This window comes from Lupinus angustifolius, unplaced genomic scaffold (assembly GCF_001865875.1).
Source record: "Lupinus angustifolius cultivar Tanjil unplaced genomic scaffold, LupAngTanjil_v1.0 Scaffold_464, whole genome shotgun sequence".
Lineage (NCBI taxonomy): Eukaryota > Viridiplantae > Streptophyta > Magnoliopsida > Fabales > Fabaceae > Lupinus > Lupinus angustifolius.
The window spans coordinates 95050-108649 of NW_017727852.1; the positions used below are offsets into that span (position 1 = coordinate 95050).

Here is a 13600-nt window from a genome sequence, read left to right on the forward strand (position 1 = left end):
ATGGTCAATTATAGAGTCTCACATTGCTTCATCAAATTTCGATGGTCCCCCAGCAGATTCTCGAACTACTTCACCAAATTGATGGTCCACTAGAAGTCTCGTACTGCTTCACCAAATCGATGGTCCACCACCAGAGTCTCCAACTGCTTCATCAAATTGATAGTCCAGCAGCAAAGTCTCGAACTGCTTCATCAAATCTCCATAGTCCACTAGCAGTCTTGAAATGCTTCAACAAATGGATGTTTCACCCCAGCAAAGTTTGAAACTACTTCACCAAATCGATGATTCACCCCTAGTAGAGTCTCAAATTGTTTCACCAAATTGATGGTTCACCCCAACAGAGTCTCGAACTGCATCACCAAATCGATAGTTTATTTTCCAACAATATTTTCGTCTAATACTTGACAAAATTAGCATTCATTTCTTTACTAGTTATTTACCACAATATCTCTCAAACCTCGATTTGTTTGTTATCAGGTAAGCAACAAGTAGAGCTGACAATGAACCAAACCAACTCAGTATTCGTTCGAAACTCGATTCGTTATTTAGATCGAGAAACTTAATTCATGAACCAAACGAGTCGAATTTGAGCTAGAAATTGAGCTCGTCAAATAAACGAGTCAAACTTGAGTTCGATATAGTTCGACTCGTTAGGTTACATATATATATACATATATATATATATATACATATATATTATACATATATATATACATACATATATATATACATACATACCTACATATATATACATACATATATATATACATACATATATATATATATACATACATACCTACATATATATACATACATATATGTGTATATATAAACTAATTTTTATGTTTATTATGAATCATGTATTATTTTTTATATTTATTGTTAATTATATATAAAAACAATGTTATATTTATATATATATATATATATATATATATATATATATAAACAATATTTCTTTAAAATAATTAATTATTTGAGTTAATGAACCAATTCGAACTGCGTCGGACAATTCGCGAACCAATCCTTATCGAGATGAACTGAGCTGAAATTTGGTTCAGTTCTAGCAACAAGTAAAGAGAGACAACTACAAATACTCATTTTTGTTTGTCTCATTAAAAGCCCAAAATGTTTTTTAACATCAAAGTAGTTATTTCAAAAAAAATGTATATATTTATTTTCGAAAATAAATGAAAGAAGGAGGTTCTAGAAACTCACCCTTGGTTTTCTTTAAAATAAAAATAGTAATTAAAAATGAAAATGGGTTTTTAGAAGCACATCTCTTTTATTTTCTTCTTAAAAAAGTAAATAAATAACAAATGATAGATTACTTTGTTACATCATTTTATATAAAATAATTCAATTTTCAGAATTTAATATAAAATGAATAATATTGGCCAAAATCTTATTTTTTAATTTTATATATTAATTTCAGTTTTATAAAAATAAATATACAACCAATGGAATATTCCTAAATAAATATCTCATATTCATTTTGAATTTTTCAAAAAATAGTAATAAAATTAAAAATGAAAAATAAAGAATTGGTATAGATTCTAATCCTAAAAATATGCAACAAAGTATTTTAGATATGAAATTAGTTTGCATTATTTTTAGGAGGTGATTATCTATTTTGTTCTATAAATAGGCACCTAGGTTATTAGATTTCACACAAAAAAACTAGAAAAATACCAAAGCACACTCTCTCTTTTCTTAAAATGTGTGCATAGGTTTGCAGTTTGGCATGTAAGCCAGGGCAAACCTACAGGCGCTCATTGGATAGCTATACACCAGGGCATAAATCTATTATCTTTCGTGTTAGTCAATTATGACATCATAATTGAATTCATTGCTTTATATTTCATGTGAAGGTAACAATAATTGTAGTCATTATGTCAAACCGTCTAGCCACCAGTGCACTTTTCACACATGTGTTAGCTCGCTACATATTAGCCTCTATTTCCGTGCAAATAGCTCTAGCACTGTTATCTATTCTATCTGACAGCGCACCACTCTATCTGACAGCGCACCACTCTGACCAATCTGCAATTGCCATGTGGTTTGACTAGTTTTGGTCCAGCTTTCCATAAGGCACCATTCCCTGCGTAAAATTAGGTAAGTTTGTTTTCCCTTTTTTTTATTTCTATTAATTCAATATACTCATAAACTATAAATATTTAATAAAAATATATTATCCCAACTAACAACTTTTTCCATAATAATATAAAATAGAATTTCAACAATAATAATAAGTAATTATGATAATATTTTAAGAGATAAATACTTATAACAAAAAATTCAAGAAAATCCCTTTATGTATAATTAATTAACAACTTTTTTCTTAAATTAAATAAAAAATACTACTAGTTAAAAGTAATCATAACTTCCTACTATAATTAAAAGTAACAATTACTTGCTTTTAAAAAAATATCTTTCACATATCAATTTTTATTATAATCATTTATTAAATATAATCTTTTTTGAATTAATCAAATATGTAAGGTATGGTATTACTTATCATCCTCATATCATCTTTGAATAGTCATGTTGTGACACTTACATTCAATTGATTTAATTCCTAATAAAAAATGAAACTTTTTTCTTAATTAAATCAATATTTGGAAACAACAGTTATAATAATAATAATCACTTTTCTCCAATAAATAAAAATAAAAAATAAACTGGTATTTTCCTCCTTAAAAAGTATAAAGATGTAATATTATCTAGGATGGATGAAGGGTCATCAACTTATAACATCTTTTCTTCAACTCATCAGTTAGACAGAAGCATTATGCCGCTTATGTTCCTAATTAAAACACTTCACCTACAAATGATTTTCTAAAGAGCTATGTAGCATTAATTCTCTATCTCCTATATGAATACATAGGAATAAGATTTCACCTTATGAGACACAACAACATAAATTTAGTTATTTTCATTAATTAATTAAATAACCAAATAACTTTAAAATATAAAATAAAGCATGCAATTTAGTAAGAGTATTATTTAAAAAGAGCGGATAGAGTAGTAATACCTTACTTATTGCATAACCGACTCTCAATCCAGATATCCAAATCCAATGCCAAATGTAATTAAGCTAAAAGATTTTTTAACATTTTTATTATGAGAAATGTAGTGGTGACTCTAGAAAGTCCTGTAGAATAAATCAAGGTGCGACAAGTTCTCATGACTATTTATGGAGCATATATATTAGTGATTCAAATTACATATCTATGATGTGATACAACCACAATATTGCAGTTATGATGATCAATGCAATTACGTCACACTACAATTGTAATGTGACATTTAATCACAATGATGCAACTGCATTGAGTTGCAGCACAACTGCATCAGACTATATTAGACCGCATCGAATTCAAAATATTTTTTGAATCATGGAATAATTCACACCTCAACGGCCATAATACGCATCGCAATGGGCGACAATTACAGTAACCACAACTCCGCAATTGCGACCACATCTACAATTTAAAACATAAATGTCGTAAGATTAAAATCAAATATACATAAATCTTCTTTTTTTTCCAACTATAATCAATACAACAGAGCATGGCATAAACTGCCTCAGGCGCATTTTTAATGTTCCAAGCTCCAATCCCAGTTCCCCCATTTTCAAAAGAATGCCTAAATGCAGAGTAGATTGTACAATTATCTTTTGAACAAACTAGCTAGTTCACCTTTCTCATGCATGGAAATCAATATATCACAACCTCCAACCAGTTCACCATTCACAAAGATTTGAGGAAATGTGGGCCAGTTGCTGTACTTTTTAAGTGTCTCCCTCAATCCATAATTATAATCTTCATCCAGCACATCTACACTCTCATAATCTACTCCTTCATTTTCAAGAATGCCTATCACCTTCTGTGAGAAACCACATAGTGGAGCATTTCTAGATCCCTTAATGAATGCAACTACCTTGTTCTCTTTTACCAATTTGTCAATGAGATCTTCAAGGGGGACAGTTAATTGCATGTGGCGACCAGGAGTTAATCGAAGATCGGGCTTCTTCTTAGGTTGCTGCCGGACCCAAGTGGCGTTTCCTGATTCATTACCAGGTGGAACTTTTCCACTGACTTTAATGTGTTCTTCCATCCAAGACTTCCATGCTTGGGTTAAAGCTTCTCTGTCAGGTTCATTCACTACCCCAACCTACAATGGACAATTTCATGATGAAAATGTAACCATCGTCCATTTATCCTCATTAACAACATTTGAGAATGGTGATCAAAATCAGATTAAAAAAAGTGTGTATTGTTCAACAAAGTATGTTATTCTGATATATTAAACAACAAATTCAAGTGATTATACCACTTCCAATACTCAGTTTGCACTTTGCATCTGTGCTTTAAGTCAACTTTGTTGTTTTACATTATTTTAGAAAGCAGAAAAAGACATATAGGTTAAGTTTAAGTTAAGGCTAAGAATTACAATTATTAATCACATCATTCCTATGGATGTTCCATTTCTTTAACCAAGATGGTCTAAATTATGAGTAAATACTTTTTGTCATAGTTCCCCAATCATGGAGTTAAATTGGAGGACAATATATGAGAAAATATTGGTCAAGGTGATAAGGAATAAAGTTCATGCAGCTCCAAACAAACTAAGGATAGAAAAAGCGGAAAAAATATCAATGAAAAACCTCATATATAAAGTTGGATCCTGGCCAAAAGTCCAAAAAATCCATGATTGTACTACATAAACTAAATCATTTCCTAGTGAAGCCAACCAAATGTTGAACATAAATCTATTTCTCAAGCAATGTAGATACTTCAGTCATTGATGAGAGATGAAAATATCATTATCCATCTCTTCTATCATCATAAAACTTTTAAGGAAATGAAAGTTCTCTACAATTTCTTTCTTAGCAATATTATTACCGAGCCAAGAAAGTGGCTGAAGGCCGCCGCTACCAGGGGAGTCACTTAACAGATGGAATTTCATCACAAAATGGGCCTTAGTAATTGCCCTTTGTGCCAGACATGGAAAACTCCAAGCATCTCTCTAGTAGAATATTTTCTTGTACACTTAACCAGTTAACCATGCAAAATTCCTTCCCTCATTTCTCAGTTCAACCCATTTTTTTCATTCCCTCATATTTACCTATGTTAGACATAAATACTGAAATGGCAAAGAGTCAAAGGATGCCATTATGATTGGCCTACTTAGTTTTGATGAAGACAAGGAGTTAAATGGAAGCTTGAAAACTTGGACATCACCACAAACAACATACCGAAAACTCAAGGTCAACGTCGTAGAACTTGGGATTGTTTTTATATTCTAGAGTCCTAAGATGTTTGCCTAGTATTGAGTTTAGGTTAGGTAAACTCAAGATGAAAGTCTCAAATAAAGTCTAAAATGAAAATCATATAGGTTGAGGCATCACATCTAAATATATATATATATGATTAGTAAGACTCATGCATTTGCATTAGGCATACATGGTTTTGTGCATAAAGGAATCAAATATTTAAAAAATCATGAGTTGCATGCTCTTTCATCATATCTCTGTTTACCATACATTTAGAAAAAACCATTTTCACACATATTAATCGATTAACTCAATTGATAATCGTTTAAATCTTGTTGAAATTCGTTAATCGATTAAGAAAATGAGCAGTCGATTAAGAGAAGTTAGAGTAGCTACCCTCTCAGGATTTCTGGCTTATTAATTGATTAAGCCATAACTGAAAAATTGTTTTAATAAACACGTCGATTAATATCAGTTAGAATCAGTTATATACAAAAGCTGTTATTTTAAATAGAACAATAAGTTTTTTGAAAAATAGATTTTGAATTTTCAATTCAAAGAGAGAGAAAAACTCAAGATTCTTAGAGCTTAATTTTCAAAGTTATCTTGCTGATCTTTGAGAAGTTTTTCTTATTGTTTTACAAGAGAGAAAAGAGAGGAAAAAAATTCCAAAGTGCTACAAGTTTTCATTCATTTGAAAAACCTTGCATAATCTTCACATTTAGTTTCAGGACTGTTTGTGAGATTTTTGTTAAGGGTTGTAGAGCCAAATTCAGAGTCTTTATCCACACATTTGGTGTGCAACGTAACTCCGTGAATTTTCTGTTATTCAAGGATAATTCTCGTGGTGTGTTGATATCATCACAATAAAGAATTGGTTGTCTTCACAGGGCAGGAAGTCTTGAATCAAGCAATAGTTCCGGCTAGAGCCAAATTGACGAACGGTGTGGTATCCTAGTAGGCGTATAAAGTGGTCAAACTAAACATATAGGCTCAACGGATTCAAGAAGGAAGTTCTTGCTAGGTGTATTGGAAGTGTGCTTGTAATCAAATATACATTTCTAAAAGTGAAGAAAAATCTCTCAAATCAGCTGGGAGGCCTGAATATAGTTTGCAAGTGGACCCGCAAAGAAACCAGGATAAAATCCTTGAGTACCTTTCTCTTTCCCTATCTCTTATACATTTCTGTCTTTACTTGTTTTCTATGTTTAATTGCGTTCTGTGATCATTGCTAATTGTTGTTAATCTGTGAATATTCAAGAATTAATTTAGGACAGTAAAGATCAGAAATTATCATTGTTTTCATCGCAAGAAAAGTCTGTTTTTCAAAGAATCAACAATCAGTATAATTTATTAACGAGCTAACTATAATCTATTAAATCAACTGTCATTAATCGATTAACCCTGTTATTAATAGATTAACTGCAACAGCTTTGTATTCTGCGCATAAATTGAAAAAGCAGGATTAGTGATCCACTACACTTATTCACCCCCTCTAGGTGTGTTTTACCTTACTGATATCCAACAAGTGGTATCAGAACTAATACAAATGTGCTAGCTTGGCCGCTTAATTCGTTGATCATAGGAATTATCACTATGGGTTCCACTAACCTTTTCGACAGTGATGGTGCATCCATCAAACCGCCCTCCAATTTTCAGTGGCGAGGGATACGCTTACTAGAAGGTGTGTATGAGAATCTTTATCGAGGCAATCGACACTAAGATTTGGGACTCCATTGTCAATGGGCATTTTACTCCACTACACTTAGTGTATGGTGAGCTCAAAGAAAAATCAAAAGGATTGTGACTGACGAAGAGAAACTTAAAGTCCAGCATAATCTCAAGGCAAAGAACATAATAATTTTTGCCTTATCATACGATGAATTCTTTAGAATCTCACAGTGCCTAAATGCAAAAGAAATGTCGAATTCTTTACAAGTAAACACGAAGGCACAAGTGAGGTTAAGCACGCAAGATTAAATACGTTGACACATGAATATGAGTTATTTAGAATGCTTCCAAATGAACCGATAAATGAAATGCAAAAACGATTCACTCATATTGTTAATCATTTAATTGATTTAGATAAGAGTTTTGCTTTGGGTGAACTAACAAAGCATTGCGTTGTCTTGACAGGAAAAACCAACCTAAAGTCACGGCAATTATGGAATCAAAAGACTTAGACTCAATGCCCCTAGCAACTCTCTTCGGCAAACTCCAGGAGCATGAAGTGGAGTTGGGGCGCTTAACCATGCATGAAGATTCAGATAGAAGGAAAAAGGGAATCTCTTTAAAAGCTACATCATCACAAGAACAAGAAGATAGAGATGCAAAGATTTCGAGTCTAATCTAGATGGCGAAACCTTAACTCTCCTAGTTCGAAAATTTGGCAAATTTCACAAGAACAAATGAGAGTTCAAGCGCTTTCAAAAGAAAGAGGCGAGTCATTCAACCAGAATAGGCAAAGCTCCCAAAGATCGCCTAATTTGTCATGAGTGTGGCAAACCAGGCCATATTAAATATCAATGTCCAAGTCACCTCAAGAAGGGTGAAAATGAAAAGAGCAACCCCGAGAATTTAAATCCAAGAAGACTTATATAGTTTGGGATGTATCGGAGGACGAAACAATAACTAGCACATCCGATGAGGAGGAGACCGCCAAACTATGCTTAATGACAAACACTCAAGAAATTGACAGTTCAAGCAATCCAGATGAGACGAGTGACACTTCTTCATGCTCTGATGAGTTTCCTACTTATGATGAATTGTATAGTGTTTTTGTTGAGTTATATGAAAAACTAAGGTAAATATATATAGGAAATGAGTCATCATGTTGTATGAAAATAAAATAACTAAAATGCAAGAGGAATTGAATGAATTAAAATTAGAAAATGAGACTCTAGATCTTATTTACTCTTTTGCCTCATATAGTTGCGCCACTAAGTTAATTGAGACTCCTATATATGATCAATGTGATGTTTTGAATGCTGAAATTTCTAATTTAAAGAATAAATTAGCAAAGTTCACATATAAGTCATAATCTGAACAACTTACTTGTTGCATCTAGAAACATAGGTAATCATGGAGGTTTAGGCTGTAAATCAAAGAATAGAAGAAAACCATATAGAAGACAAGTAGCTCACATGCATAATAGTTTGAATCATAACATGTCTACTTGTTTTTATTGCGGTAAATATGGTCATACATCTATATCATGCTACATTATAAAATATGGTTAGCCAAGTGACAAATATGTCTGGATGTTTGAGGCATATGACGGGTGACAGATCAAAATTTCTGGATCTTTCACTAAAAGGACTATAGCACAACCTATAGAGCATTAACCAATTGTGCGACAAAGGTAATAAGGCGAGTTTGAAATGTCGATGATGTGAGAGCTGACATTCTTTCTAGAATTACAAATAAAGCAGATGAGCAACGGGATATTCATTCACCAGACAAAATATTGCAAGGAACTACTGCAAAAGTTTAAGATTGATAAGTGTAAAGAAGCTACAACACCCATGGCATCATCCTGCTATCTCGACAAAGATGAAAAAGGTAAAGCAACAGAGGTAACAAAGTATTATGGGATAATTGGTTCATTATTATATCTAACTGCTAGTCGCCCCGATATAATGTTTAGTGTATATATATGTGCAAGATACCAAGCCTCACCTAAGGAATCTCACTTTAGTATTGTAAAATGTGTTATGAAGTATCTTAAAAGAATACTATCTATGGGTTTATGGTATCTTAGGGATGCTTCATTGTCCCTAATAGGATATTCCGATTCTGACTTTGCGGGATGCAAATTGGACCGGAAAAGTACTATCGGAACTTGTCATCTCTTGGGCAGCTCCTTAGTATCATGACATAGTAAGAAACAAACATGTGTTGTTTTGTCTATTGCTGAAGTGGAATATATTATCGTTGACGTGTGTTGCGCTCAGATATTATGGATGAAGCAGCAACTATTAGACTTTGGCTTAAAACTTGTAAAAAATCTAATAAAATGCGATAATACTAGTGTCATAAATCTATCAAATAACCCAATTCTGCATTCTAGAACTAAGCATATAGAGATTAGAAATCATTTTTTAAGAGATCATATGCAAAAAGGTGACTACATACTTGAATTTGTTGAAACCTTGAAGCAATTGACAAATATTTTCACCAAGCCCCTTCCACGGGATACATTCTTTGTGTTGTGCAGAGAACTTGGTATACTTGATCAAAAATATCTAAACTAACTTGCTTTAGGAAAATTATGTGTCTTTTCTTTATCTTAAATATATGCTTAAAAATGATATATGTTATGAATGCATGTCAGTGTTAAGAACTGATTTTCAGAAGTGATTATGTGCCTTCTCTTGTTGAAACCATGTGCAGAATTCTCTCTTAGAAGTGTATGATCAAGGCACCATGATGGTACTCTGATACCAGTGTTAAGAACTGGTTTTCAGAAAAAGAAATGATAGTTTGGGTAGAAGAGAAGATATGCAAGATCAATGCGATCTTGAATGATTCTTATTATCAATGTAGAATTGTAATTGCGGTTTACACCAATTGTGCTTGAGAATCCCTCTAGGTTGATAACTGATTCTTGAATCAGTTATTAACTCCTTTTCCTACTTTCTCAAAAACTGATTTCTATTTACAACATAGTTTCTATTTGTAGAAACTCCCTCCCCTAACGAACTCTTAACAGAAAACTGAAAAACCAGAAAAAAGAATCATTATTCTTTTATTTTATTCATGCTTAATAGGAAGCCTAGCCTTATTCCTATCATTTTTCTTGCATTGTTTTACAAGAGAGAAAAGAGAGAAAAAAATTTCCAAAGTGCTTAAAGTTTTCATTCATTTAAAAAACCTTGCATAATCTTCACATTTAGTTTTAGGGTTGTTTGTGAGATTTTTGTTAAGGAATGTAGAGCTGAATTCAGAGTCTTTATCCGCACATTTGGTGTGCAAAGTAACTCGGCGAATTTTCTGTTATTCAGGGATAATTCTCATGGTGTATTGGTATCATCACAGTAGAGAATTGGTTGTCTTCAGGGGGCAGGAAGTCTTGAATCGAGCGATAGTTTCGGCTGGGGCCAGATTCGCGAACGGTGTCGTATCCTAGTAGGCGTATAGAATGGTCAAACCGAGCTTGCAGGCTCAATGGGTTCAAGAAGAAAGTTCTTGCTAGGTGTATTGGAAGTGTGCTTGTAATCAAACATACATTTTTTATAGTGAAAAAAAATCTCTCAAAATCAGTCGGGAGGTCTAAATGTAGTTTGCAAGTTGACCCGCAAATGAACCAGGATAAAAATCCTTGAGCCTTTCTCTTTTCCTATCTCTTTTACAATTCTATCTTTACTTACTTTCTATGTTTAACTGCATCTGTGATTACTGTTAATTGTTATTAATCTGTGAATAATCAAGAATCAATTTAGGACAATAAAGATCAGAAATCATCATTGTTTTCATCGCAAGAAAAGTCTATTTTCAAATAATCAACAATCAGTATAATCGATTAACGAGCTAACTATAATCGATTAAATCAATTGTCATTAATCGATTAATTGCAACTGCTTTATATTCTGCGCATAAATCGGAAAAGCGAGATTAGTGATCCGCTACACCTATTCACCCCTTTAGGTATGTTTTACCTTTCGAGTGTATCGTTCAACAAAGTATGTTATTGTGAAATATTAAACAAAAAACAAGTGATTATACCACTTCCAATTAACAAGAAACTATAATCGATTAAATCAATTGTCATTAATCGATTAATTGCAACTGCTTTATATTCTGCGCATAAATCGGAAAAGCGAGATTAGTGATCCGCTACACCTATTCACCCCTTTAGGTATGTTTTACCTTTCGAGTGTATCGTTCAACAAAGTATGTTATTGTGAAATATTAAACAAAAAACAAGTGATTATACCACTTCCAATTAACAAGAAATTCTATTTGTAGAAACTCCCTCCCCTAACGAACTCTTAACAGAAAACTGAAAAACCAGAAAAAAGAATCATTATTCTTTTATTTTATTCATGCTTAATAGGAAGCCTAGCCTTATTCCTATCATTTTTCTTGCATTGTTTTACAAGAGAGAAAAGAGAGAAAAAAATTTCCAAAGTGCTTAAAGTTTTCATTCATTTAAAAAACCTTGCATAATCTTCACATTTAGTTTTAGGGTTGTTTGTGAGATTTTTGTTAAGGAATGTAGAGCTGAATTCAGAGTCTTTATCCGCACATTTGGTGTGCAAAGTAACTCGGCGAATTTTCTGTTATTCAGGGATAATTCTCATGGTGTATTGGTATCATCACAGTAGAGAATTGGTTGTCTTCAGGGGGCAGGAAGTCTTGAATCGAGCGATAGTTTCGGCTGGGGCCAGATTCGCGAACGGTGTCGTATCCTAGTAGGCGTATAGAATGGTCAAACCGAGCTTGCAGGCTCAATGGGTTCAAGAAGAAAGTTCTTGCTAGGTGTATTGGAAGTGTGCTTGTAATCAAACATACATTTTTTATAGTGAAAAAAAATCTCTCAAAATCAGTCGGGAGGTCTAAATGTAGTTTGCAAGTTGACCCGCAAATGAACCAGGATAAAAATCCTTGAGCCTTTCTCTTTTCCTATCTCTTTTACAATTCTATCTTTACTTACTTTCTATGTTTAACTGCATCTGTGATTACTGTTAATTGTTATTAATCTGTGAATAATCAAGAATCAATTTAGGACAATAAAGATCAGAAATCATCATTGTTTTCATCGCAAGAAAAGTCTATTTTCAAATAATCAACAATCAGTATAATCGATTAACGAGCTAACTATAATCGATTAAATCAATTGTCATTAATCGATTAATTGCAACTGCTTTATATTCTGCGCATAAATCGGAAAAGCGAGATTAGTGATCCGCTACACCTATTCACCCCTTTAGGTATGTTTTACCTTTCGAGTGTATCGTTCAACAAAGTATGTTATTGTGAAATATTAAACAAAAAACAAGTGATTATACCACTTCCAATTAACAAGAAACTATAATCGATTAAATCAATTGTCATTAATCGATTAATTGCAACTGCTTTATATTCTGCGCATAAATCGGAAAAGCGAGATTAGTGATCCGCTACACCTATTCACCCCTTTAGGTATGTTTTACCTTTCGAGTGTATCGTTCAACAAAGTATGTTATTGTGAAATATTAAACAAAAAACAAGTGATTATACCACTTCCAATTAACAAGAAATTTACACTGAGTGTACAATTAAATCAAAATGACTACTTCAAACAAATTAGAACAAACAAATAAAAGTTAAAAAAATATCAAATAACACAAATCATTTCTTAACACTTTCAAACAGAAAACAAGAACCCGCGAGAGCCTCTTACCTTGACCGAGCCACAGAGCTCCCGTACTGATTGTCGGTGCGCCAAAACACTGGCCGCTATGTTACGCGATAATCCAATGAACTGAAGCTCGTTGTCCTTGTCATAAACAGCATAAACTCCAGCAGCCGACGGCAGTTCTCTGGCAGGACCATCGTTTTCCGGCGACACCGCCACTGGATCCGTCTCACCGAGGTTCTTAACGGCCATAACCACCATCCGTGGCCGAGGGTTCTCTGAATTGTAGGGTTTCAGAGAGGTGGAGCGTAGATTAGGATAGGGTTTGGGATGTGAATTGAATGAAAGGGAAGGGGTATTTTGGGGGTAAGAGGAGAATAGAGGATGAAATGGAAGGAGTTGCATAGAAGAGAAGTTGGTGGTTGTCATTGATAAAAGGTTGCAGAGAACTAAGTACAAAGGTATCTGCTAAGTGCTAAATAAAAGCACCGACGATATGAGCTTTAGTTTTCTTTGGGTGAAAATGGGTACTTTGTTATCCCAATAATCATTGGGCCTTATAAATGATTTAGTTCTAGGCCCGCTGATCCAAAAACTTATTGAACACAGTCTAAAAATAAGTAGTGGTATGTCTGTCGTCCTAACCGGTGTTCTTTGGACCAGATCAGATAGAACAGTCCAACCGTCCAACTGTAGACAGAGGAGGGGAATGCCTCCATACGTAATTACGTATGCAGTATGTTTGGTTCACATTAAAAAAGAATTTAAAATCTGTGAATTGACAGTATAAAGTTTTTACACTTTCAGCACATCATCCATCATTGATTTGTATTACTTTTGTTTGAAAGTTAATGGTAATTAGCAAATCAATGGTGGATAATTTGCTGACAGTGTAAAAATTATTTACACTGTTAGTATATACATATTAAATCCTTAAAAAAAACAAAAAAAGAAGATATATGCATCAAAATTAATTATCAAAC

The 13600-nt window shown here is 33.1% G+C and overlaps 1 protein-coding gene and 1 long non-coding RNA gene across 2 annotated transcripts; one reads left to right on the top strand and one right to left on the bottom strand.

Moving 5' to 3' along the window:
- Positions 1 to 3514: 3514 nt before the first annotated feature.
- On the bottom strand, positions 3515 to 13123 carry LOC109341446 (bifunctional monothiol glutaredoxin-S16, chloroplastic). The gene is made up of 2 exons (XM_019579357.1): positions 12663 to 13123; positions 3515 to 4176 (listed from the first exon to the last, which is right to left on the bottom strand). Exons 1-2 carry the CDS (start codon positions 13044 to 13046, stop codon positions 3673 to 3675), a joined length of 888 nt encoding a protein of 295 aa, XP_019434902.1. The 5' UTR covers positions 13047 to 13123; the 3' UTR covers positions 3515 to 3672.
- Positions 4183 to 4687, top strand: LOC109341447. The gene is made up of 2 exons (XR_002106960.1): positions 4183 to 4294; positions 4327 to 4687. It is a non-coding gene; the product is annotated as an uncharacterized LOC109341447 (long non-coding RNA).
- Positions 13124 to 13600: the final 477 nt, after the last annotated feature.

Bases quoted from the DNA above. Each gene is read 5' to 3' on its own strand.
- LOC109341446 (XM_019579357.1), bottom strand. From the start codon at position 13,046: ATGACAACCACCAACTTCTCTTCTATGCAACTCCTTCCATTTCATCCT. The intron at 4,177-12,662 runs GTAAGAGGCTCT...TGTCCATTGTAG, and splicing joins AGCTCTGTGGCTCGGTCAAG to GTTGGGGTAGTGAATGAACC.